This window comes from Parasteatoda tepidariorum, chromosome 12 (assembly GCF_982258835.1).
Source record: "Parasteatoda tepidariorum strain Cologne lab strain chromosome 12, Ptep-v5.0, whole genome shotgun sequence".
Lineage (NCBI taxonomy): Eukaryota > Metazoa > Arthropoda > Arachnida > Araneae > Theridiidae > Parasteatoda > Parasteatoda tepidariorum.
Window position 1 is genome coordinate 66442714 of NC_141766.1, and position 27871 is coordinate 66470584.

At 28.1% G+C, this 27871-nt stretch overlaps 1 protein-coding gene across 3 annotated transcripts; it reads left to right on the forward strand.

Moving 5' to 3' along the window:
* The first annotated feature begins 1118 nt into the window (after positions 1 to 1118).
* Positions 1119 to 27871, forward strand: LOC107440761 (SIN3-HDAC complex-associated factor). Of its 3 annotated transcripts, XM_043045259.3 has the most exons (6): positions 1197 to 1252; positions 3161 to 3447; positions 5978 to 6239; positions 10054 to 10198; positions 16919 to 17162; positions 19174 to 27871. In XM_043045259.3, exons 3-6 carry the CDS (start codon positions 6012 to 6014, stop codon positions 19397 to 19399), a joined length of 843 nt encoding a protein of 280 aa, XP_042901193.2. In that variant the 5' UTR covers positions 1197 to 1252; positions 3161 to 3447; positions 5978 to 6011; the 3' UTR covers positions 19400 to 27871. The 3 variants fall into 3 exon arrangements, with proteins under 3 accessions (XP_015909279.2, XP_042901193.2, XP_015909272.3); XM_016053793.4 differs by lacking the exon at positions 3161 to 3447 and having other exon boundaries at positions 1119 to 1252; XM_016053786.4 differs by lacking the exons at positions 1197 to 1252; positions 3161 to 3447 and adding an exon at positions 1278 to 1461.

A 27871-nucleotide genomic window follows, 5' to 3' on the forward strand; every position in this document is an offset into this window, starting at 1 on the left:
TAGTTTGAATGCTACAAAATTAACAAAACAAACATCGAAAGCCGATAACTAATAAGAAAAATAAAAGACCCAGAAATTGACAAACTTTCGTTTTATATCATGCTTATTAAACCAATATTTTAATTTCTAATGATTATAGGAAGAATAATACTAATTTAATTAAACTTAAAATGACAGTAATAATAATTTTAATAGAATTATGGTTAAAATAATATTTTCAATAGAATTTTGATTATAATAATTACATTATAATTACGACATTAATGATTCGAATAATTAATGTTGAGTTGGGCTTAATGTTTTACACTGATTTCCATATGTATGTAATGCTGTTTAAGTACAGTACAGCATTAAATTTTTTGCTCTCGGTTTTAAAACTCGTATTCAATTCAATCCGATCGAATTATTAGAGTTATTATTAAATAATATCAGTTCTTATAAAAGTGAATCATTAAAATAAAAGTAAAATCAATTTTCTAAATTTAATAAAATTAAATTCTATTAATTTTTTCGTTAAGCATTCATTAATTATAAGTTATAAAGCTTCTCTTTTTTTATATTCTAACGTGCATTATTTTTTTAATTTTTACTAAAAATGAAAATATTTTCCTTATAATTACTGCATCAGAAATTTCATTATAATTATGACACTTATAACAAAAAGAAAAGAAATTACTTTTTTAATATTTTATAAATTACAATGAATGGACTTAAATATTCGCATTCACAAAAAATTAATCATCTTTCGAGTTTGCAAACAAACGATCATAAACATATAAAATAATAAAGATTAATATTATTTATTTGTTTTTCTCGTTAAACAAATTGCGAAAGATATCTATTTCCTAAGCTTAAGCTATTCAATTTTTCAGTTTCGGAATCGAACGTTTCAAAACAAAACCAAAACTTCTGCTGTCTTCTTCATCACGCCAAATGCCAAATGAAAGATAAATAGAGAATTGTTGTCATTTAAATAATTCAAATGCAAAGACAGTTTATGTTTTAATATTTTACACTATTAATTTACTCTTCATGTTCAAATTGAAGTATAAAGCACTTTCTTCAACATTTTTTTTCTATTTTCTTCCAATGTTTTAATGTTATCAGTTATCATTACTTACAGCAACCCCTTAGCTTTGGACATACCTGTTTGGAAAGTAGCCAATCGTTCCATCGGTTTGTCGCCAAAGTTGTGTACGCTCGACGCCGGCCAGCGAGAAGGCTGCGGATGGGAAGACGTCCAGAGGAAAAGGTATTTACATTTAGAATTCACTTAAACTTTCAAATGCCACTTATCTATTTATCTTTATTATAGACTAAAATATAATTAAAAACCAAAAGATCTCCGTTTCCCTTAGCTGTAGAACTTAAAACCTGTAAGATGATGTCGGCCATGAAATGTTTTCTTCCAAATAGCGAATCGTATTTATTTAATTCATCAGTTCGATATTATTTCATAAAGTAGGAATTGATTAATGCATAAATAGTAATTTATAACTGCTGTCATGCTTAATATATTGTGAAAAATGCATTTTGTTTTCTGAACTGGTGGAACGAAAATAACTTGATGGAGCCAGTGTCTATAGCAATAATATTTCCTTAAGTATATATTTATGAAGCATTTCCGCCTATTAAATAGGATCAAATATTTTAAAGATGGAAAATATTTGCTTTTAGCGATCAATATTTATGTTTATAATACTTAAATTTCGCAATACTAAGTGTAGATATGCAGTTGTTTTGTTCGAAATTCGTTCTTGATTTGTTGAATTTCTTTTTTATTAACACCTTTTTCATTATTTTCTATTATATTTATTTCTACTTATTAGTTTTGTTTAGGTAATTAATTTTTGTTATCATGTTCTTTTCAATTATTATAAATAATTTAAACAATTCATTTCTATGTTTAATTTACACTTATATGAAGTCGTGAATTTTTTTTTTGAGGATTTCTATATTGGTACCTGCTCCAAAATAATCGCCAAGTTTTGACTGTTTTGATTAGTTTCTTGCATGTTTGGAGCAAGATTACTAATAAAACTCAGAGTCATAAGATTTACATTAAATTATACTAGTATGATTTTTGATTAATTTTCCATTTTGCAGAAGCTTTCTGCATGTCTTTAAATCTTCTGCATTTTGAAAGTGCATTAAAATTTTGTACCTTCTTAGACATCTTATGTATGCATATATGTATATAAAAGTGAGCACTTATGCCTTGCTCAATCAAAGATATTTTGAATTTTCGCTGTGCTTTAGCCTGATTTATGTTGTTGGTTTGTGATTAATGTAAAATATAAGTTAAGCAGCTGATAGTACAAATAAAAATAATCATATATTTTTACTATTGCATATTCATTTGAGTTGATTATGTTAAAACACTACATAACTGACTGTACAATAGCTGTATTGTTGATTCCTTGAAAAAGAAATAAAAAGTGAAAGTGTGTAAAATCTTCTGTATTTTAAGTCATTTCTTTTGCAATTTTATAGTGAATTTTCTGCATTTTAAAAATTGGGATTAGCAGGTATACTTTTCCCTCAGGTATAATTAACCTCAGAGACTACAGTGTTATTTTGTTTATTCCTGATAGTAGAATTGCCTTAAAGTTATTCTATTGTTTTGTCAAAATTATTCTGTTATATATTGATGCATTTATAAAATGGATTGTCATTAAAAGGATGAGTTCAATGTTCTAATACAAGTTTTTCTTCATAAATTCTTTCTGTATAAATTCTTGAGGCAATGAATTATTTAAATTACTTTAGTCACTTTCCTTTGATAAACTCAATGGAGAGCATATGCAGGGTATCTGCACACCTGGAGGGTCATGAATTTTGGTATTGAACAAAATTTGTCATGAAATGTCATGCTTTTAACTATTTTTTAAAAAAATATTATTGAAAGTCATGGATTTTGGTTGCTGAAAAATCTTATTTTTAAAATGGGATTTACCTCCCCAATTTCACAGTGTTTTGAATGTCTGAATTTGTAACAAAATTCCCATTCACTGTCACATTTTATAAAAATATAAAATGTTTTTTATGCTGTTTTTTAAAAAAATGAACAAAAGAACATCATTTTTAGTGGGAATTATATTTTAAACTTCCCTGATTTCATTATTTATTTATTATTTTTTTTATCAATTTAAAATTCTAGCTGAAGCAAGTCAGTCATTGGCGAATTTTTTTTAAATTCCCAAATGCGAACACGAAAATCATTAACATTTCTTACTTGAACAAGAAAAGTATCTTTAGAGTATAATTCTGCAGGGGAATTAATTGTGCAGAAAAGAAAAGCAAAATTATCAAAAGAAAAACCTACAAGAAGTGTGAAAATGTTACCATTCTGGCATGGAGCTTTGAGAGTGGTGATATCCAGTGGTTAAAGGTTGCATGCATAAAGGAGAATTATTATATTTATGGTCAGAGAAAATAGTAACTTTGGTAAGTCATGAAAAATCCTTGGAATTAGTCATGAAAAGTCATAGATTGGAAAATCTAAAATTTATCAGATACCCTGTATATGTTTTTTACTTTCCTATCAAAGTTAACTAAAACAATGATATTAGCTTAAAATGGAAAAAATAAATCGTTAATATTATAGTCTAAAAAGTGTTATTACGCTACTATTAAAGACAAATATTTTTGATTTGAATCATTATAGTGCAAAGCTGTATGAGAATGTAGAAAATATGTTTCATATCTTGTTTAATATTAATGAGGACTTTAATTTAATCCATGAATTTATATTTAGAAATATTTTCTGTGTTTCCATGTTTAGAAATATTTAATAGTTTTGTCCTATTTACTTTTAGAATAAAGTAACTGGATATAATTTTTTGAATTGTTTTAAGAATGAATATGCAAAATTTAGTATTAGGAATATGATTTAACATAAACTCATTGTAGAAGAGGACAAACTAATGACATATTTTCATTTACATAAAATGAGCAGAAACAAGCATAAAATAGCTACTTTTCTTTTGTTTCATGTGTTGTTTACATCTTCCCATATATTGCAAAACCATGCCTGTAGTGGTTGTATAATTTCGCTTGGTGAGGAAATCCTCAATTTATAGTATGTTGTTTGATGAATTTCCATTTCTTCTAATCGATAAATTACTTTAAAATAAAAATTAATTAAAATAAAATTAAACAATATTTAAGAGTTTTTTTATTTGTATCATGATATTGATGGGTCTTGAAGAACTCAGCAAGGTTAGTGGACTTTAAATTACTTTAACCCTTTGTGGAAATTTTAATCAATAAATTTAATCAAGAAAATTGAGAAACTTCAATCGCTTTAGAAAGATACAAATATGAAATAGCGGTCGACATGTTTTAAGTGCTTCAAAAATAGGCGTCCATTTTCAATTTCCTCATTGCGTCAGCTTTCCTGACTGTGAAACTAATGGTTTAAGGGTTCGAATCTCACTCAGGGCATGGATGTTTCTCTCTGTGTGTGAATGGGACCCACGCTATGAACAGGTGTCTGTGGCAGTGTGGCTGCTTGCTTCCGGTGACTTAGGTTCACAGGTGCGCATCGGGTAACTTCATAGAGCAGCACTTCCAGCATTTTTCGAGGCAAAGAACAAGTGTTTAATGCTTGCCGTTAAAAAAAAAAACAAATTCAAGACTTGCCAGGCATGAATGTAAAGAAACAAACATGATTTGAAATAAAAAATGTCAAGTTACCAATGGAAAATAATGGTAATTTTTGTTTCTAAAAAGTAATGGTGAGTTTTGTTTCTCACCATTGTTTTTCCATTTTTGGTTGGTTACTTCACATTTTTTCTTTCAAATCATTTTTGTTTCTTTACATGTCGGACAAGTCTAGAAAATGAGCTACTATTTTGAAGTGCTGGAAACATGTAGATTGTTATTTCATATTTGTATATTTTTGTAGCGAATAAAGTTTTAGATCAAGTAAGAGTATAATTTTAGTTAAAAAATGTTTTGTCATTTGTTATGTCATTTGTTTGTGTCGTCATAAGCTCTTAATTCATTTTAGCTCCCTTAATGCTCTCTTGATAAGGTACTGATAGTATCAGATTGCATAATTTGCAAAAGGCATCTATCATGTAATTTTTCCAATGTGCACGAACATTACTACATCAGAAACTTTGAAAAGCAGTTTTCTCTTTGAAATTTGACAATTTTCATTAAAAATAAAAATTTATAATCTATTAATTTAATAAATTGTTTGATTTTTTCTCCAATTAAATTTACTTATTTATAGTTCAAACTCATTAGAAACAAAAACTAACTTGGAAAAAAAAATCAGTTGAATTGTCTTTCAGTAGACTAGCCCAGGGTGCGTAGTGTTTTTGAAAAGTGCTTAAAGGTGCTTATTCTTGATTTACGTTTTTTAAAGGCCTTAAAGGTGCTTTTTTTAAAATTCAGGGTTTGTAAAAAGTGATAAATTGTTTTTCTTTTATAAAGAGATTTTTTCTTTGCCGTATCGATTGCCGTTTTAAATTACAAAAAATGCATGATTTTCAAAATTTTATCTGCAATATTTATCAGAAATTAGTTATTTATTTTTATTATATAAAGTTTTTTAAAATATTTTTGAATTTTATTGATTTTATGTTTATCAATTAAGAACTTTAAATGATAGAAAATTTTTTTATATCACCGCACAGATTCTAATTATGATTTTTTTTTTTTTGGAAAGTGATTACATATATATTTGAGTGCTTAAAAGGTGCTTATATTTTGTTAAAAAATCTGGCTACACACTCTGTAGCCTGATTAATCTTTAAGTGACAACTTTAGTAGAATACAGCCTTATGGAGATGGACTGTTCACTTACTCCCTACACCCTTTATTCTTATTGCTATTAAAATAATTTATCGATAATTAAATAAAACTGGGTATCTTTTTTATTTTGTTAATTGTAAATTGAAGTTAAAATTTCAACATATCTTATCTGAAAAATGAATGAATTTGTTTTATTATTTATATTTTACAGTTTTGCACTGCCACTACTCAGGAAAAATACTATCATGTTTAGCTTCCATAAGCCAAAAATATATCGCTCAATAAATGGCTGTTGTATTTGCAAAGCCAAGTCATCAAGCTCAAGATTTACTGATAGTAAAAAATATGAATCAGAATTTGAAAAATGTTTTCGAATGAGTGAGAAACGCTCAGGTGAAATCTGCAATGCTTGTGTGCTTCTTGTAAAGAGATGGAAAAAACTTCCAAATGGTACAAACAGAGATTGGCATCATGTAAGTTTATTTTTCTTTAATTATGTTTGAAAAACATTTTGATTTGATTTTTGAAACTCTTAGTATTTAAGGGACTTTTAGGGTAGGACTGATGTTATATCCAGGGTATCCGGGCACCTGGAAAGTCATAGATTTCAGTATTGAACAAAATTTGTCATGAAATGGCATAATTTTAACTATTTTTTTAAAAAAAGTCATGAAAAGTCAAGAATTTAGGTTGTGGAAAAATCTAATTTTTAAGATGGAATTTACCTCCTCCCCCCCAATTTCATGGCATTCCGAATATATGAATTTGTAACAAAATCCCCACTCACAGTCATATTTTATTAAAATATAAAATGTTTTCATTGTGCTCTTTAAATATTATGGTGTTTTCAAAAAAATGAAAGAAAGAACATCATTTCTAGAGCAAATTATCTTTTAAACTTCTGTGATTTCAGAATTTTTATCATTATTTATTTTATTTTATAAATTTAAAATTCTAGCTGAAGCAAGCCAGTAATTTGCGTTTTTTTTTTAAATTCCAAAAGAGAACAGAAAAAATCAAGAGTATTTCTTTCCTTTCCGAGGAACAAGAAAAGTATCTTTAGAATATAATTCTGCAAATTATTTGCTTTTGTATTTTTTTCAGCTATTTTATTGATTCAACTCTTTCTTTACTCTTTATAAAATATATAAATAAGAAGATACAAAGTATAACAGTTTTGGTTATACCTATTATTTCAATTAATGTTATTATAATGCTTTTTTGAATTTATTGTTGTGTTTTTGTCAGAGAAAATAGTAACTTCTTTAAGTCATGAAAAAATCTTGGAACTAGTCACGAATTTGAAAATCTAAAATGTAGCAGACACCTTGTAGATATTGTTGAATAGTTTGAAGAAGAGAATAGATTTAGACCAGCCAAAAACAGGCTAAAACTGAAATAGTTTTACTACCAGCTTTTTCTTTTCCCCGTCTTGCTTTCACTCATGGTTCCATGTATCAGGTGGACAGAGAGGTTATGGAGATGTTTTGTAATTACGAGAGCAAAAGAGAAAGAGAGACAGCGGTATACATAATAGGTTAACTCTTATGTATTTTGCACAACCCCAGAGCAGCATCTAATGCGTAAAATTAAATATTAAAAATTACTTGAAAGTCAAAATATGGATGGTTAACTAAATGTAAACAATAACGAGCTTCCTAATACCGGAAGAAATTTAAAAAACTTCCGTTATATCCAGAGCCTGACTAAGGCAGGGGCATATGGGGCAGTATATTTCGTAAATCCGTGGCTTTCTAAGGCGGAAATCGACTAAATTTTCGCAATTGCGATGGACAAATTTGGCCAATCAAAAACCTGTATTTTTACATATTGCAAAATACTATATGTTTGCAAAAATACAGGCTTCTGATATTGAGCCATTGTAATTGCTGAAATTTAGCCCTAATGTCAGCAAGGATATGAATTTTTTGCTGCTAGATGACAAAGTTAACAACCAGAAAACTGCATTCGGCATGATGGACATAGAACTATCAGAAAATCAATAAAAGGGACAGAACGATATTTCGTCTGACCATTGAAGGGGGAGGGACGTAGTAGCCATTTTAGGTTCTAGTCAATTTTCTTGTTATCCATAATGAGGAGAAAAATTTAAATACCTCAAAATTAAATACCTTTAAGTTCCTCCATACTAAATACCTTCATTACTGAGGTAGAGGGGGCCCCCAAAAAAGTTTTTGCCGCAGGCCCCAATTAGGCTTAATCAGGCCCTGGGTATAACCTTCTGCTTATGTTATGCTTACAAGTCAATATGTAAACAGACTTAATATTCTAGGAAGTTTTATTAATGTGATTTGAGTTTAAATTAATGTATAATTTTACCATTCTTAAGAGTTTTCTATAATTTATAAATTCTAATTGGTTTTGAGCCTAAAACAAATTTAAGAAAATTATTATCACAACATTAAAAAAATGTAAGGTTAGCCATGCTTTGAGTGTTATTCCTTATTTGGGTATATTTGTGTAAAATAGCACTGTTTGTTATTTTTGAGTAACATCATAGCAAGCTTGCCGAGTTATTCATTTGTTGTTTGCTTCATTTAAAGCTAAATTGAAGTCCCACAGTGGACTGATCGTTAAGACACGGTTCCCAGCAGATCACCGAAGTCAAGCATCACTGGCTGTGGTCAGTGTGCGGGTGGGTGACCACTTGGATCAGTCTGTGTAAGGACCGAGGGTGCGCGGTATTGGTCCTCATTAAACTGTTCTACCGTAAAGTGCTCGACTTTGCATGCAGGTCGTCAGGCCACCAAAGCAGGGGTGCCATCCCCTCTGCAGAGGATCAAAATTGTGATGGCGTGTCTTCGGATCATCTCAGAGATGTTTCCCAGACCGTCGCCAATAGCCCATTGTGCAGTAATGAACAAATCAAAAATGAGCGACGTAAATGAACAAATCAAATCAAAAGCTAAATTGAAAGAACGTGTTGTATTGAAAACCCTACAAGTATAATATTGGAGGGCATGCTTTTTCAAACTTGTGCGAAAAAATCAATGGGAAGCAATAACCCGGAAGTCTTACCATGAATTTTAACTCATAGTGCATAGCTTTACATGGTCAAGCATCCTTATGCTAATTTCTTCTGCCATGCAAGATGACAGCACTGCCCCATTGCAAATTATGGTGTAATTAGCAAAAGAGGTATAAACAAAACCTTTTAATTTAAAGAAACCCTTAGTTTTATAAACTGACATAGCTCTATTTTAATGGTTTCTAGTTCGACTATTTTTTTTTATAATTTTATTACCGTCATTGAACAGCCGACCCAATTTTCGGGTTTACAACTACTATTGTTCAACTCCGTAGCCTTGTAATTTTAAACCCAATCCAGAAGACAAGGGAACTCCTTTATCTAGTGTTGGGAGAAATTTGCCTTCGTGGAAGACTTTTTGAGGGAACTAACCTGCATTTGCGTTACATGGAGAGAAAGACCACAAGAACCTCCCATGGTTAGCCGAACGGCAAAGGGACTCTAGCCCATGATGCCTCTAGCACTGAGGATATTTCGCGTCAGCACTTTGGTCGGTGCAACCCGGATGTGGATTTGTATTGACCAGCAATTGGCGGGCTTCAAACCGGGTTCACCTCATTGGAAGGCGAACGCTCTATCCCCTGAGCATCACGTCTCAAGTTCAACTATTGACAGAACTACGAACATAATGCCAAAATATTTTGAAGGAAATACAATTTTCTATTTCTTAAAAGAGATAATACAAAATTTTCGAGCATTTTTCTTTCTTGAGAATCCTGACTATTTATTCCTTATAAAAACATCAATTTTCAACTATGTCTTTCTTTCAAACCAAATCATCCTTATTTTTTCTTTTTAAATGAACTGTTAATGTTTATCAATAATATCAAAATCTTTTGCAATTCATTTTACTTTTCTCAAATCTGAGTAGGCTTGTGAAGTGCACATGGTGAAAGTCACTTGGAAAAAAATTATATGTTCTTGCTTTACTTACTATATGTATATTTATTATATATTTGAATCTTTTTAGTACGCTTTACATCTTAAGACTTTTTAATACCTCTCAACGTAAAGTTAATTTTAATGAAGAAATTTTATTAATTTTAATTTTAATGAAGAATTTGAGTTCTTATTCCAGTGCAAGTTGAGTTCCTGTAGCACTTATTTATACCATACATTTTAATGATGTAATTGAGATTATAACTATCCTGTAGCTGTCTTGTTTTATTTCATATTAGAATATTAGACATTTCGATGATGATGTATTGGTAAATATATGGGTATAATTGATATTCCAGGTAGTAGATGCGAGAGCTGGACCAGGAACAAAATGCACAAGCAAAAATAAGCAGAAGCCTGAAAAGCAGCCTTCAAAGAAACTTCGTTTAAGACTTTGCAGAAGTAGGCAAAGTGCTTCAGAAGTTTTATCTGATGATATTGCAGGTTAGTGTTTTTATGCTTAATTTTTTTATTAGTTCAAATTGTTTAAATGGAGTTTTTTAGCTGCTGGAGTTAGTATAATTATTTACAGTACTCTCTCTCTGTTTGGTGATACTTCTCTTTAAACATTAGATTGGGATAAAGCTGCCAAAAATTAAGATGGGATCAACAAATTTTATTACTATTATTTTGATTTCAAATTTACTTTATATTATTTTGTCCACAGTAAATCACAAAAGTTCTAAAATTTTACCCTTTTTCTTTATTCATCTCAGTGTTTGGGAAAACTACATTTTTTTAGTCTACTCCAACTACTCATCCCATGTAGTTAACTACAACTACGTTTTTTAATGTAGTGATTACAAATTACTTTCGAAATGTGGTCATGGTCATTTACTATTTTTAGAAGATGAACTTTTCTGTAGAACTTAATTTACAGCCATCAGAAGTCTGTTTAGAAGAAATTTGGGTTCGTTAACGGACCCTTCACAAAATATCTTTTCATCAAATCGGACCCTTCACAAAATAATTTATCTTTTTATCGGACCCTTCACAAATTTGATTATCTTCATTATTGTTAATCAAATAAACCCTTCCCAGGGGCAGAAAACAAGAAAGATGGATGTAAACGAATTAAGTTTTGTCTTCGGCAGACGCTTCTTCCTTTATTCGTCCGAAATGAATATTCTGCATTCAGTAGTATAGGCTAAATACCAAATATTTGTATGTTGCATCGCTAATTTAGTAGCAGTAATTGCTGTTTATCTTTTAAAATTTAATTTTTTTAATTATAAGTTTACAGTGTTGAGCATAATCTTGTATGTCTTTACAATTTAAAAACTCCTTGAAAAAGTTTTTTTGAAATAATGTATCCTATTTGCACAAATTCACAAAAGCGGATCCTGGTTGAAAGAATGTGACTTAACGTTTATTTTATATTCACAAATTACAAGTAATTTTTTCGCAATTTTACAAAAACGGACCCTTCACAAAATGTCTGGACAGACCCCTGGCCATATTTAAAATGGTTTTGAATGATAAATTGGCATTTTTAAACATGACATTATTAGGAAATATGTATTCATGCTTACAGGAGCAAATTTATTATTATTAACCATTTTTCACTCGCTTGTTTTGTTAACCTTCAAATTCTAATGTCTTTCTTGACAGCAAGTATTTAATTAAAGAAATGATGAGATCATTTCAATTCATGAGATCATTCAATTTCAATCATTTTCAATTTTGTTAGGTTTTTAATTTTCTTTCTTTTTCTCTGAGAAAATATTTTCCATTCTTTTGAAATGACCTATTCCTTATTCACATATTCTTTTAATGTTTTTGAGTGTACATTTCCATTTGATGATACGACTAAAGACATAAATTAGCTTTTATTTGTAATGGCTCAATTAAATTTTAGGTATTATATATCTTTTCTCACTGCATGCTATTCACATATCTCTGATAAGCATAGAGGGAGAATGAGAACCTGACTGGTGAAGTGTTTTTTTTTTTTTTTTGCAGAAAAACTCACCTATCAAGAGTTTCTTCTCTTTCGATACCTATCAGAGTTGTGTGAATAACATACAGTTAGAGCTGTCCCTATGGCACATTTCTTATTGAGAAAAGTTACCACCAATGATTTCTTTAAAAGCATTGCATAGAGAACGCTCTAGTCTAGTAGCTGTCAAACTTTTTTGTCATCGACCCCAATAGATTTTATAATTCTCTTATTGACCCTCTCTAAGTTTTTTAATTTCTAAGTTTTGGATCTTTTTGCATAATATTTATGTTTGTCCATAATTCAAGATGAACTAATAATTCAGTGACTTCACCTTGAAAATGACTTTCAATATTTTCAATTTTAGCAAAAAGTGGCATGATAATACATTCTGAGATATCCATATTTTAAACATATCCAAAGCTTAATATAAAATCATCACTTAATTTTTTAAGTCCTTGTGATTGAATCTGATCTACCCCATGTCATACTAAATTAACACTAAGAGTTGATATCGACATCTTTGATGACCCCTGCTCTTGTGGATAAATTAGGGTGCTTTTTCTTTTCACATGAAGATCCACACAGAAAAATTAGGACATTGTGTACTTGCATTAATTTTTATTTAAATTAATCGGTTTTACAATTTTTTAATGTAATTTTTGGAACATCCTGTTTAAGGATATTGCAAAACTAAGAACTGCAACTCATTCTGTTATGTTCTACTTGTTTCTTCTTTGATGGATAACTATTGCTTGAGGCTTGGGATAACACTTTGTTTAAAATGTTACATAGTACCTAGATTGTACTTCGCTCACAAACCTAAATCGTGCTGGTACAATTTAGTAGCAACTTATCAATTTCATCCATCATTTTAAAAAGCTAAGTTTCAAGCCATATAAACTGTACTTCACCCAAACTGTAGAAAAGTGGCAAAGAACTATTTCAACCAATGTAGAATTTCTTATCTTGTGAGTGTGTCTCAACAATTGAGAACTCTGTTTAAAGGGATTTAAATCTTTTCTTGCATCTGTGTTAAGAAGTCAGTTTAATTTAAATTTAAACTGACTTCTTCACACAGAAAAGCTTAATCAATATGTGAATCATTCAGAAGGAAATTATATTTCAGTCAATTTGATAAAAATTAATATTCTTATAATGAGATTTATTTTCTTTATACCCAAGATGTAAAAAAAGATGAAAAAAGCCTTCTGTTTAGTCAATAGTCAAAAAATTATATAATAATTAGTAATGGGATTTTATAGACCAATTTGTCCCACTTCCTTCTATTTTGAAGGCTTTCGTGGGACCATTTAAATCCGAATGATTCAGTTTTAAAAAGCCTTTAATATCATGTTCCATTAACATTATCTACTTTTACAATGCTGTTACTATATTTCTGAGAGCTTAAAAATTTAATATACTATTTCTTATTATGTTGATTAACAATTGTTTTGAGTAATACATGGTCTACATATTCACTTAATCATAAATACTCAATATTTCTTTGACGTAGGTATGATTTAAGGAGCAGGTGGTATGAATTTGGTAACTGGTTTCCTAAATTGTGCCATTTGTAGACCCTGTGAAAATTACTTTTTAGTACTTACTGCTCAAATATTATTACTAAAAAAATAATATAACTTATTGAATAACCACATTTAATTATTAAAATATTTCACATGTAATTGTGATCTGTGATTGAAATGTAAAAAGTTTTATGATTTAGACAACTCTCCTATAATTGCTTAGCAATTATTCATAATCGCCGATTGATCACCATAGTCATAACATCAGGGGTGTGATTCTTCCGCGGATTTCCGCTTTTTTTTCAGATTTTTCCATTTTTTCCGCTAATTTCCGCTGAAATTTTTTTTTTGCACAAGTAAAAATATTTTGTGAGGAATTAAATTTTCCGCGAAGCGAAAGCATTGAAGTCCTCATTCCTCCCTCAAACATTGATTTTCGTATTTACCTGATTTAAAAGTTGAACGCTGCGATTCTTAATCAGATGATTCAAATGTCGTACATTGCGATTCTTATTTACGAGATTTAAAAATCCAATATCGCAATTTGTAATTACGCGCTTTTAAAACCCTATGTAGCGATTCGTATTCACGCAAGCTTAAAATCCAATGTCGTGATTCGTTTCATATTCACGTGATTTAAAAGCCTCATTTTGGGATTCATATTCTCTTAATTTAGAATCATGCATGTGATTCATATTCATATATTCATACAATTTCAAAATTAATGATCGAGATTTATAATCACATGGTTTACAAGTTTAAAAATTGCACTTTTTTGGCAAATTTTTGTATATATATATATATATATATATATATATTCGTTCTTGAATTTCCTCTTTTTTACTTTCCAACTACTCTCATCCCTGTAACATACACACTAATTAATGTCTATAAGTTGTGAAATGCAATAATAAAGAAGAAAAGTTAAAAATGTACAGTCGAGCCTCTATTTAAGGAAGTTGCTAAATCCCGATAATAAGTTCGTTATATGGAAAATTCGTTAAATAGAAAATCGCCTTTTAAACTGCTTAAGCAACCCAAAACAGGTTTTAAATTCATAAACACTAGACATAATTATAAAAGCAATTGATACATCTTAATCTTGTAAACTAGTATATACTATTTATTTTATAAATCTTAGCCATAAAAAAATCTACTTGGTAAACAAGAATAGAGCAAAACATTATCCAGTGTTACACTATCATGCTACATACATTTTCAACTAAAAACAGCTAAATTCATGCATAGAATTTTGACTGTATTTATTTGCTGTATAAAATTATAACCGCAAAGTAATTTTAAATAGGGAAAGTGGAAGTTAAATGGGAAAGTGGATCTCAAAGAAAAATTCATTAAATAGAAAATTCACTTCCCTATTTGGAAGTTATTTTATGAAAAAATTTCCAAAATGTTCTTGGTTCCTCAAAAAAATTCCCAAAATAGAAAAATTGGCAAAATGGAAGTTCGTTAAATAGAAGTCCGACTGTATTTATTTGTATGTTTTTTACTTTCGTTTCTTCTTTACTATTGCTGCTCAGAAACATCAGACATAATTTTTATAAGTGCTCGGCTACAAATATGTTTTAATTGTGTTCATTGACAGATGCACGTAAAAATTGCACCAATCAGGCTTAAAAAATTAGTTGGTTTGTTTCTTTGTTAAACTAACATGAAAAGTAGTTGCTGGGAATTGCTTTGAACTTCTGATTTTTGTATTCAGCTACTCAGTACACTTCTTTTTCTTTATTTAAAAAATTTACTCTTGTAAAAGTAGTGCTCTTAAATACAGGTGACTGCAGAAAATTTTCCTACTCTGAATCTCTTCTTAAAACTATTATTACCTTATTGCAGCTTATTTTACTAGTTGATAATTTCAAACAGGTAATTTTACTATTAAAATAAAAGTTTAAATCTCAATCAATTGAAATCTGCTATTATCCATGAGAAATGTATCAATCCGTTTGATTTTGATAAAATACCAAATGAATATTTCGTAATATTATATAGAAAAGGCTTTAATTGAATTATTTAATGTAATTATTTAAATTTTTTTTTCTCTAATTGCAAAATTTCATTGATATTGATTTTAGATGAATTGATTCTTTTTAATAAATTTATGTAAATAATAATAAAGAGCCGTGGTTGCTTAAAGGATAGAGCGTTTGCCTCCCAATGAGGTGAACCAGGTTTGAATTCTGCAGACAACTTCCACTGACCACAGTGCTGACATAAAATATCTTCAGTGGTAGACAAATCATGGATTAGACTTCCCTTGACTTCAGGCTAACCAGAGGAGGTTTTCCTCTCCATGAAACGCAAATGCGGGTTAGTTCCATCAAAAAGTCCTCCATGCAGGCAAATTTCTCCCAATACTTGATCCAGGAGTTCCCTTGTCTTCTGGATAGGGTTAAAAATCAGAAGGCTAAGGAGTTATAAGGTAATCGTTAACTGAAAATTCAGTCGGCTGTTCAACAACAGTTATGAAAAAAATAATGATTCTAGTAATAAATAAGTTTGTTGCGACAATTTCATTTTGTTATTTTTACCATTTGACTGCCATACTAGTATTTTGCTATAATGAGAAAAGTTACATTATAAAGTGGTAGTACTTTTGTGATTAAATTAAGCGGACATTTTATTACATTAGCTAGCAATTGGGTTTTAAAAAAATGAGAGTTACATTTTTTCAGAATATATCTCATATTTTTAAAGTATTAATATTTTTGGTAGATTTATGAATGTCTTGTTTATTCATGATCAATGCTAGCAATGAAAAAAATAGGTTGCCAGTCTTAATCCTTTTTTTAAAAAAATGTAAGAGTTTTTTTTATATTTGAAGAAGTAAGAGGATAAAGGCTTTAAGTTATGTTTTAATGAATTGTTTCGTACTTGCTTTAAATTTTAAATGTTGACAATAAGAAATAAAGATTTTGCTTTGCCTTTATCTCTTGTTCCTAAACTTCCAGTTTGCAAAATCTATAAACCTCTAACAGTTACTTAAATTGTCCAGGTCATAGTTTTTTTACTTTTGGTTACATTGCTTCATATAAGAGGCTTTTTTTAGGTTTACTTGTTGAATGTTTGTTGCCATATGCACCTAGAACTTCTTACCACTTTTTTACACTCAAAGATTGTCATTTAGTGCCTTCATCCACTGAGATCTTTAAATTTTAAGGACTGAATAAAATAAATTAATTTTATGGTATAATTTCAGAATGAGTCTAAAATAGATATTTCCTTAAGAAAGTTTAATTTTTTTTTTTTTAAATTTCTCTTTAAAAAGTTTTTCAATTAAGCTCTTTATTTCTTAGTTTGCCGGCCAGGTGGCCGAGCGGTTAGTGTGCCTAACTGCGAAACCAATGGCCGCAGGTTCGAATCCTACTCTGGACATGGATGTTTTTCCTCTATGTGTTGTCCTCTGTTGTGTGTGAATGTGGCCCACCCTATGAACGGGTATTTGTGGCAGTGGGGTGTGGGTAATGTTGCCCGCCTCCGTGACTTAGGTTCACAGGTGCCCACTGGGTAACGTTAAATGCACAACACTTCCGACATCTTCCGAGGTGAAGAACGAAAGTTCAATACCTGCTGTTAGAGAGAAAACAAAAATTCTTAGTTGGATTTAAATGGATATAATTGTTTCATTTATTATTCTGTAGGGGATAATTAATTAACATTACATTTCATTGATGTTATTAGGAAATGAAGATAGCCTTAGTGAATCTTCAGGTCTCTCAGTGCCACACAGTCGAGTGCCAAGTCCCTCTCCTAGTAATTCTTCTGATGATTCCACTATCCTCGAAGAACCTGATGATGATATGGATCCAGACATTATTGATGATAAACAAAGGCATAATGATATATTCAGTCAAATTGCACAACATGCCAATTCATCATATAATCATAAATTGTCATCCTTTTTAGACATGACTTTTTGGCGAGAGTGAGTAGTATGAACTAGATATTTGTATCTCATAAACATATTTGAAAGAGCTAATTAAAAATATTTTGTTGCTTTTATAAGACATTCAAATCGTGATTATGAAATTTTCTTAAATGCAAATACAAAAGACAATAAAATATAAAAAAAATAAAGTGCAGGATTTATATAAAGAAAGAAATGTAAAGAAGTTTTGATTATCATTCTGTTTGCGAATGGGTTTTGGCATTGTAATAATTTTAAAATATTATTTAATAATTGTTTTTCAAAAGTAAATATAATTTCGTTACTTTACCTGAATTTTAGTTAATAAATTTAAAGGTTAAGGTATAACTTCTAGATTCATCTCTCAAAAACTGGCGCATAATTATTTGTAGATACTATTAAATGATAAAATTGAGTGACAATGTGCATTAATTTACAAAATATGAGAATGATATTTTATGGGATACAGTTGTTAAGCACCAAGTCTATTTCAAACGCCATAATAATATATCATTAATTACTTATGAATAGACTTAAGCACTTTGTGCTTAGGTCAAGCAAAATGTTTTTAGCATATTAAAATTAGTGCCAACATACAATTTTTTTTTACTTTAAATATTTAAATGGATAATGTTTTATAAAAAATAGACTGATTATAATCAGGAATAAATAAGCTAATTTTAATTATTTGGTTTAAATCATTGACATTTCTATGTAAAGATCGTAAAATTATTCGAAGACTCTAAATTTTCGACTATTTTAATGTTTTCTCTTTACAATGTGTTCTATGTTATTTCATCATCATCATAGTTGGCCAGACAGCCCAATGTGGGCCAATGCCTTCCTCTGAAGATTTCTCCATAATGACTTCCGATTTATCTTTGATCTCCAATTCTTTACATTAATTGCAAGAAAATCAGGCTTCACCGAGTCAGCCCTGTGGTCAACTGCGGTCTTCCCCGCTTTCTTGTTCCAGTGGGTTTAAAAAGCAGCATCTTTTTTATTGTATTTATTGTCGTCACTCTTTAAAATCACGCGGGCTATCCAACTCATTCTATTTATTTTTATGTATTTAATAATATCAGGATTTTATAAATCTTGTACAGTTCTCAAATAATGCAATACAACTTTCCTCCAGTTTTGTCAATGTCCAAGTCTTAAAAGCATATGTCAAAACTGACCTGACAAGAGTTATGTAGATTAAGAGCTTTGTTTTTCTAGAAAGATACCTAGATTTAATAAATCTTCTCAGTCCTTAGACAGCCTTATTTCCAAGATAGAGTTGGTTTTTTATTTCAGGAGTCATTCTGTTGTCAATAGTAATAATTGAGTTTTATCATGGTGCGTAGCATTTTTAAAAAGTGCTTAATGGTGCTTATTTTTGATTTTTGTTTTTTAAAAGCCCTTAAAGATGTTTTTTTTCATTGGTTGTTTTTAAGAAGTGCTTAATTTTCCCTTTTTGAAAATGAGATTTTTTTTCTATGCCAAGCCACGTTTTATGCAAAAGCATGCTTTTCACTTTGTTCTGTTAAACGTTTTCACAATTCATTTAACCAAAATCAATTTCATCATATCGTCGGTTCATAGCGTATGAAAGCGCCAATCATTTTACTGGTTTGATGAAATACTTTCTAGTCCGCATGTGCGTATAGTAAGCTGGGTTCTGTGAGATCATGGCGCTTTCATGTGCAACTCTTCTGCATTTTGCATGATATTCTCAATTTCAAGCTTCATTTTCCACCCTCTGAAATCTCTTGCTCATTTTTTAATGGCTAATATAATAAAAAAGGAGCTAATCAAAAACTAGTTATTTTATCATGATCATGTAAAGTCTTTGTGAATTATTTTGCATTTTGTTAATGTATATAGATAGTGCTTAAAAATATGTTTTGAGCCCTTAAAAAGTACTTAAAAGTTGCTTATTTTTTGTTGCAAGATTTGGCTACACACCCTGTCTATATTATTTTCTGCTTTATATTTTTTAAATCATTAAATAATTTGTTCTTAAATTACATTTCATTCTTTTTAGAGAGAGAATTTGCTGTGGTATTATATTTCGAGGTCCCCATGGAGAGGCACTTATATATCCTAAGCTCCTCCGTCCATGTCATTGCAGGCGAAATGGAAACTCTGGAAATGAATATTTGTCTCATGAAGCAGCTACACCATATTTGCCTAATGCTACCAACACTGCCACACATGTTGCCTGCTCACCTGGGCAAAATCATTTTCCTAATGGAATAATAAGTGCTTAGCAAGGATTTGATTTAGAATCTTATTTACAACCCATAATTTTTATTTACTCATATTTATATTAGTTTACAGTTTAATATTTATGTTTTATAATGTGACTCCTTGTGCTTCCATTTTGTAAATGTGAAGTATCATTTGAAAATAAGTGATTTTAGTCAACAATATTTACATTTATTCATTGATTAGCTCTTATTTGATTTTTTCATAAGGATTCTGTGAATCAACAGCAATTTTTAAAATAAGTGTTTGTAAACGTCTTCTACTTTCATACTAAACAACTTTTCATATCCTTGTCTAATATGGCTAGAGTTGCATTTATAAAAGTATTGTTCAAATTCAAATTGTCAAATTTTGGTGTAATATTCGGAATTACGTTTTTAAACGTTATCATTCATCATCATTACTATTTTTTGAGTGTTGTAATTATTTCAATTATTTTTATTTCTTTTTCATGACATCATCTTAGACATAAGTTGTGTTTAGAAGGTTTAGTGTTGACTTTTATCCAGATTCCTTATTTATTAAAAATTTGTGTATTTTTCCTATGTTAGATATGAAGCATTTTCACATGTGATAAGTCGAAATTTATTTTTAGTATATCTTGTTAATTTAAGTTTTAGTATTTATTTTGTTGTTAATGTTACCAAGTCTTTATATACATTTTTATGTTTTTGTATCTTTATAAGCTTCTTAAATATTTTCTGAGTATTACATATTAACCGACTGTTGCATATTCATGCTATAAAAATATAACAGTTTCAATTGTTTGGATATAATTTTGCGTGAATAGCTTTTTTAAAAAAAAGGCTAATGAAAGATTTAGTTGCAAATTATTTCAAAAATTGTTGTTTATGATTGTATTTATTAAGTTCTAGTTTTTTCCTTGTTCTATGTTAAAGTTGTGTTTAATATTAATATTTACTATTTAAAAATGTGAGTGATTACAAATATTTATGGATAAACATATATAGAAAGCTGGTTGATCTGCTTTAATGTTTAATTACCTGTACTTATAAGCTTTATATAATATGTGATTATTTAATCAAGAAAAGTACATATGGAGTATTTGTTCTTGATATTTGTTACTTTTCATCACTTTGTACTGGATTAATACCTCTCATCAAAGCTTAGTAACAATTTTATTTCAAAATGTAACTTATATTCAGTAACTTATGTAGCATATTTTAATAACCTTTCTATAGGTGCATTTTATATGCTACCCAATGTGTTCAGTATTATGTGATACTTATGTGTTCAAGATTCGAATGTACAGAAATGTAAAAGCTATTTGAAAGAACTATTTCTGTTGTAGATGTATAAATTCTATATCCAATTATTGATTTGTGAGTTTCACCAATTTAATGTTTGTATTTTCTTCAAAACAAGTTGCACATTACAGACTAACTGAAACCTTGTTTTTAAAAATAAGTGGTTGTAATGTTCGCTCTAAGTTTATATTTAATATTGAAACTTATATTACTAAAGTACCTGAGTCTTGTATTTTCTATTTTAAAAGAAATAACACGATTTTAATCCTTTTTTAGTCTATCCAATATGGTCATTAAGTAAAAGAACCTTGTTACAAAGGGTCTTACTAAAAAGAGCTGTCATTTTCGTCATATATATTAAAGAAGATCTTTTTTTTTTTTTTTTTTTTTTTCAAATGCACCACCAAGTTTTTCATTTCCTTTCCTTTTAAAAGCACTGTTAACTTTCAGGTTAACTATAAAGATAAATTTTCTTTTTTTACTATGCCATATCTTTTTTAAGTTCATTTCTTGATTTAGCTTTTATTCCTTCCATGTTGCTTTTTTAAGTTACTTTACTAATGTAATAAATATTTCTGTTGTTATTAGTCATTCAAAATGTTTATGCTAAAATGATATTTAAAAGAACTGGGGGAAAAGTTCCACTTTTCTTCTTAAATATTGCAGTACTCATTGATAGCTCTTTTAAGCACATATATTGTTGTTTCAAATATTTATGACTTCTCTGTCAGAAATTTGAAAGCATACAATGTCTTTCTTTTGGAAAATCTTCTTTATAATACCAAGTATGTGATAACTATCTTAAAAGTTATAATAGTTTAATTCTTTGTCATATGTCACATTTAATTAGTTATAACTTTTATAAAATCTGGTTTACTAAAGAAAAAAAAATATTTGAATGAGAAAGTTTTATTTTTGTTAGGTGATAAAACAGGCAGTTATATTAAATATACTTAAGTATAATTATGTTGTAAAATTTATGTCAATTTTTTAATACTTATTTCAAGTTTTACTCTTTAAGCTTTAGTTTTTATTTCTCCTTTTTTGTGAACTATTTCTTAATAAATAACATGCAAAATAAACTTTCAATGTTGTAAAACAGGCTGTATAGCTTGAAAGTCTGAACCAAAGGCTTAAAAGATTAAAATATCTAATATCAGAAACATTAAAGTTTACATTTCGAATTAGTGACTGTACTTAAATGAAATATTATTTTACTCTCAACTGGTGAAAAAGTTCTTCAACTTGTGAAAAACTTATTCTTCCCAGCTTTTTCTTGAGTATATTAAAATTTCTATTGTGAAAGTAAGGATGGAATTTTCCAATTAAAGAATAAGTGTTGATTAAAGTTTAAATTTTAAGAATGATTTTTAATGAAATAGCTTTAAAATATTGTAGTATTATCTGTGAGTTGTATGTGTGTTAGCAGACAAATATTTTTCTCATTTAGTCAAGTTTCAGCCTTAGTTTTTCATACAATTGTGCAAAAAATGCTAGTTTTATTACCATGTAGCAATTAGTGTAAAAACTTTATATTATATGCTATATTTTTTAAAGTTATATTAAATTAAATGCTTACCAAAACAAGTTACTCTAAAAATTATTATTTTTCAAAATCTTTTTAAGTGAGCTTGTATATGAAAAAAAAATATATTTTCATTATAAGTGCATTAATTTATTATTTTGTGTGGTAAGTTTAGTTATAATATTAAAACAGTATTTTGACATATTTAATTCACTTTTAAGATATTCTACTTTTAATCAATAAATAACACGCTTCTACTTATAATTTAACTGAAACTTGTCACAATTCCTGTTAGATGTTTATTTTTAATTCTTTCAACCGATAAATTCGAACAAATATTAAAACATTCTTTGTAATGCAAGCATTTCATTTTTGACCAAGAATGGTCTTTTAAATTCAAAATTTAATATGCCAAACTCAAAACAATTACAGTAATTACACATTACCATTTGGCATCATTGTAACAAGCAAATTTTATAGAAAATTGGCAATTGTGTCATCATTATTTGCAAATGATAACAAAGAAATTACAGGGGGCGTAAAAATATTGATTTAGTTATCAATACCTATTGAAATAAAATCTATTCTTTTCTGTTTTGTAATATAATATATATATATGGCATTTATGAAATTTATAGAACCTGTTTCTTTATAGCTATCTCAAAAAATAAATAAGTAGTGGTAAAGCTCTTACTGTTGATAATTACTATGCCACGCAAACTTTTAATTTCACTTTTAAAATAAGTCTTTCATTTTTGGAATTAAATTCATTCCATTTTCATTTCTTTCATTCATAATTCTAGTCCATAATTATAAAATGTACAATTTTTTGTACTTAAAAAGATATTATTAATTAAAAAAATATATGTACAAAACTTTAATTTTTAAAAGGGACAGCAATTGCAGAAAATGTTAGTAAGTTAAGCAATATTTTCACAATCAAATCTTCTGATTCAAGTGCAATTCTATTTTGTGTGCTATTTGTCACAATTGTCATTCATTTTTACTTAAGAATCTATTTGTGATTTCATCATTTTATTTACATATCTTATTCAGTTGCTATAGAAATTTCATTGCAATGAAATTGAAGTGATGTGATTCAATTTTGTATAAATACCTATGAAATTGACATTTAAGATGCACAAAAATGTTCCCCTGTTTTTAATACTTATATATTTAGAAAATTAAAAAAAGACTTATTTATCAAATTTAAAAAAGTAATAGTTTTTATATATTAATCTTCTTTTTTCATAAAAAATGTTTTCTTTTTTTGTTTCTTTGTTCTACTACTATTAGGACATAAATACTAAATGTTTTTCAAAAATAAATAAAAACTGTTCACTTTATCAGTAATTTTTATTTAAAAAGTTTGATATGAATGAGATTTTGATTAAATACTCTTGAGGTATTCACCATCGTGTTCTATGCAAAGTTTTACAGATTTAAACCAATAACTGAAGTGCTACTTCCATACTATCTGTGGATTGTGAAAATGATATTTATGTACATTGCAGTAGTGCTTTTATGAAACTAAAATTTTGCAGCAAACGTTATTCCCCTTACTTTTAGTGAAAGAAAGAAGTTAGATGATCCTAATACTAAATCATAATTAATTTTCTAAAGAAAGTAATAGTATATACTGAAGAAATATTTTTCAGTGTATTAAAACTTAAATGCTATCAAACTTTGACAATTCAGTAACTTTTAAAGCATGTGACATAGATGAAAATAATTATTATAAAAATAATTATTGGAAAAAAGTACTCTTTGTCTTTAAAATTTCCACAGTCAAAACAAAGAAATATTTTCAAGGAAAAGTTAACAAATTAGTTAACTTTTGAAAATTTGAACTCTTTATATTATTTTAATAAACATTATTAAAATAATGTTCATTATTAATTTATCAATTATTTTAATAAACATTTTAACAATGCTTATTTCATATGCTTTTTAAAATTATATGGATATATATGTATATATCTGTTGATAATGTAATAGAATCTTGAAAATAATATATATTTCATATACACTTTTAATGAACAGTATAAGGTATTGTTATAAGGTCTCATATTTTTTCTTAAATGGGTAGAAAATTTTCTTACTTAATGGGTGGTGTTTTCTTCCATAGCCATTTTTCTGAATTCATTACCAATTTATACTTTTCATTTATTGTATTTGCTCTATTTTGCAATTATCGGTTGCCCTGGCTAATTGTTGATTACTAAATATTATTTTTTGAAAAATTATTATTAATTATGGATACATTCTTTAAAATAGAAGAGTAGGCAGAGTCCATTGCAATATCAAACCCAACAGCAAAATTATGTATAAAAAGACAATTTCTTTCTACATTGGTAATTGAATTGGTAACATTTAAAAAACAAATTATTAAATGTGAAAGAGATATATCAAATGATAGAATAGATATCAGGAATCGCAGCAAATGTAGTTCCTACCTTTATTTAGTTGTTTTATCAAATTCAAACGATAGAATAGATTTTAGGAATCACAGCAAATGTAGTTCCTACCTTTATTTAGTTGTTTTGATGACAATAAAATCAACTGTTTATGAATATCACCTCACAATATAAGTTAGCTTTCTAACTGTAATCAGAGCAAGTTCATTTCTGGCAGTGGATTTTAATTATTTTTGTGCTGAAAACACTATCCATAAGAATGTGTAATTCTTCTTTGAGCAAAGGAAAAAAAGCAGTGATTCTCAAACTTTAGAGATCAACCTCTGAGAAGAACATTAGCATTTTGCAAGTTGGGGTCATTTAGGTTAACTAGCAGAAATAGCTTCTTGTAAAATAATGATAAGCGTCTATAGTGTTTTTATAATTCTTGGTTATATAAACTGTTAGCATAAAATTTAAAATGAAAAAAAAAAATTTTTTTCTAAATTTTTAATGATTGATATTTTGTCTTCTAAAACAAAAACTATTCAGTACATTTAATCTCAAATTTGAAAAACTACTTTTTAAATATGAAAGTTTAGGCCCTAGTTTTAACTTCTAAGGTAGCGAAAAAACTAAAATTTATTAAGTTAAAAAAAAAGCTATTGTTAAGTTTAAAAGCTTTTGTAAAGGAGCTTGGAAACTTTAAAATTGGCATGAAGGGAATACAGAAGTAAAAAGTTTGTGAATTCCTGGTGTATGCATTTAATGAATATATTTTTCATGTTATGATTTGGATTTTAAAAATAAACTATTTATTATATTAAATATGTTAAAAAAAACTATAATTATCGTTACCCTCTTCTTAATATGGATTTATCAAAGCTTTTGGATGAAGTTGAACATCAGTGTAGGATATGGATTTTAAACAAAGTTAAGTAATGAGTTTACAATGCTAAATATAGCATTCTGTAGAAAGTAAAATATCTGTTATGCTTAGATGTGCTTGTTTCAAACATATTTTGTAAGGAATGTGTTCTGATGTTGAAAAGTATATTTAAAAAAAATTGAATGATATATTTAAATATCTGTCTATCTATATAACAATGTATGTGAAATATTTTCTCTGGTTGCTGAAAATGTATAATGATACTTTAGAAAGTCTGTTTCTCTATAACCCCACAATGACTGTGAAACATGTTAAACAGTTATAAAAATTTTAAAAGTATTGATGTAAATAATAATTGGAAACTTATGTTGGTTTTTAGGAATATACTCTAGACCAAATGGCATTTGATATTGTAGATGACTAGTCTCTTACACTGCCACTCCTCAATGTTTTTATCCTAGTCTGTGTGGAGGTGTATGTGATAACTTAAATAATTTTATTATATGTACATGTGTTCAAGTATCATTCTATCTAAAGTTGTGAAGCTATAGTACTGGCTCGATAAAGAATGTTGAAAGCGTTTGGAGTATTTGAACTAAGAAAAATTTATTTCACTCATTAAAATTTTGCACTTATTTTCTTTTTTCTTTTTAAAAATATACATGAAATATGGTGGAGAGTTAATCTGTTTTTAAAGTTCATGAAATACAATTTGTTTGAAGCTGAAAACTCTTGATTTTTTTTTTTATATTTCAACTGATTTTCACTTTTTTTAAAAATACTTACTGGAAGAGAACTTATATACATATTAGAATTTGCCATTAAAGGAAAAATCTTTCAAGTAATATTTTTCCTCGCTTTATTTAATTTTGGATGCTTTTTTAGGTTAATTACAACTTTAATAATTGTAAACCTTTAAAAGTTTATTTCCATGTTACATTTTATTAAGTAAAGTTTAATTGCATTGGTTTAAATTAGAAGCCTTGACTATCATTTGTATAATTTTGAACAATGAGTGGCTATAATTTTCTTAAATAGAGTAAATAAAACTTGCATCTCTTAGTTCCTGCTTTTTCTAAGTTGTTAATTTTAAATAATGAATAATTATCTGGTTAACAAGAATCAATACAGTAACTTTTACTTTCTGATTATTGTTTTAAAATTTATTATTTTCGATAGCCTGTTAATAGTAATTAAATTTTGTTTATCTTTTCCTGAATTGAAAACCTACTAAAGCCTACTAACAGATAAAAACTCATAAATCCATTTTAAAATATATAAATATATATAATATTAATAAAGAGGAATAAATATATTGTCATCCAATTAATTACAATACCCAAAAGAATCAACAGTTACAAATAATATTTTAAATATAGAAAAGAATTTGGTATTAATATTCAGATATAAAAAAGCTTTTTATTATAAGAAATTTGAAAACAAATAATTTGACCAGAAGGGGTTAATTGTTTAACCCTTTGCTTACTGCTGGTACAACTAAATTACCAAAATAACAGGTATTGTGCTAGGTGCCATATTAAAAAGTTATTTCTTAACCCTGAATTAAATTAGTGGTTTTTATGGATATTCTAAAATATAACTATTGTGATAGATAATTTGTTCTCAGCATTAGGAGCTTTTTAATAAAGTAGTTATTTTAAGTTTACATTTCAGTTTTTATTAGCAATATTTGCATCTTGGTTTATTTAATAAATGCTCATATATCCTTAAATTGTAAGCGTGAAATTAATAATTTGTTTCTTACCATGTTAAATTTGATTACTAATAGCACAAACGTTATATAATTGTTAACATAAAATAAAAAATATTTTATTGTTATTTATTTTGTAAGCTATGATAATTTTATTACCCTCTTTCAAACAAATAAATGAACAAAATTTTCAAACAAATAAATAAAAATTTCTCATCTCTAAATGTGATAAAATGTTCTTAGTTCAAATACTTATGTTTGAGTGCCTTATGGCAGTGATAATTGGAAAGGATTGTAGAGCTTAGGGAAAGCAGCAAAGTTTCCACTCCTGGAGTTATCTACAAATGTTAATTTATTGAAAGTTTTGATGTTTGTTTTCACACTTTATATAAAAACTGGACAAACATTTTGCCCACAGGATGTGTTGATATTTACTAACAATGTAAAATGTGATGTGGTGCATATTTTTATTTTGTTTATTTGTATTGAAAAGCATCACTAACTAATGGAATGATAACTATACTGCCCAAAGCATTTTTGTGGACCACTGTAGGGCATTTTGAAAACTGCTTAGATGTTGTATGTATTGTTTAGGAACTGTAACTGTGTCATTATGATTTTAGTTTGGAAAACGTTTTTAGTTGTAAATGCTTATGATGCCATTGAATAAAGCACGTTAATATTA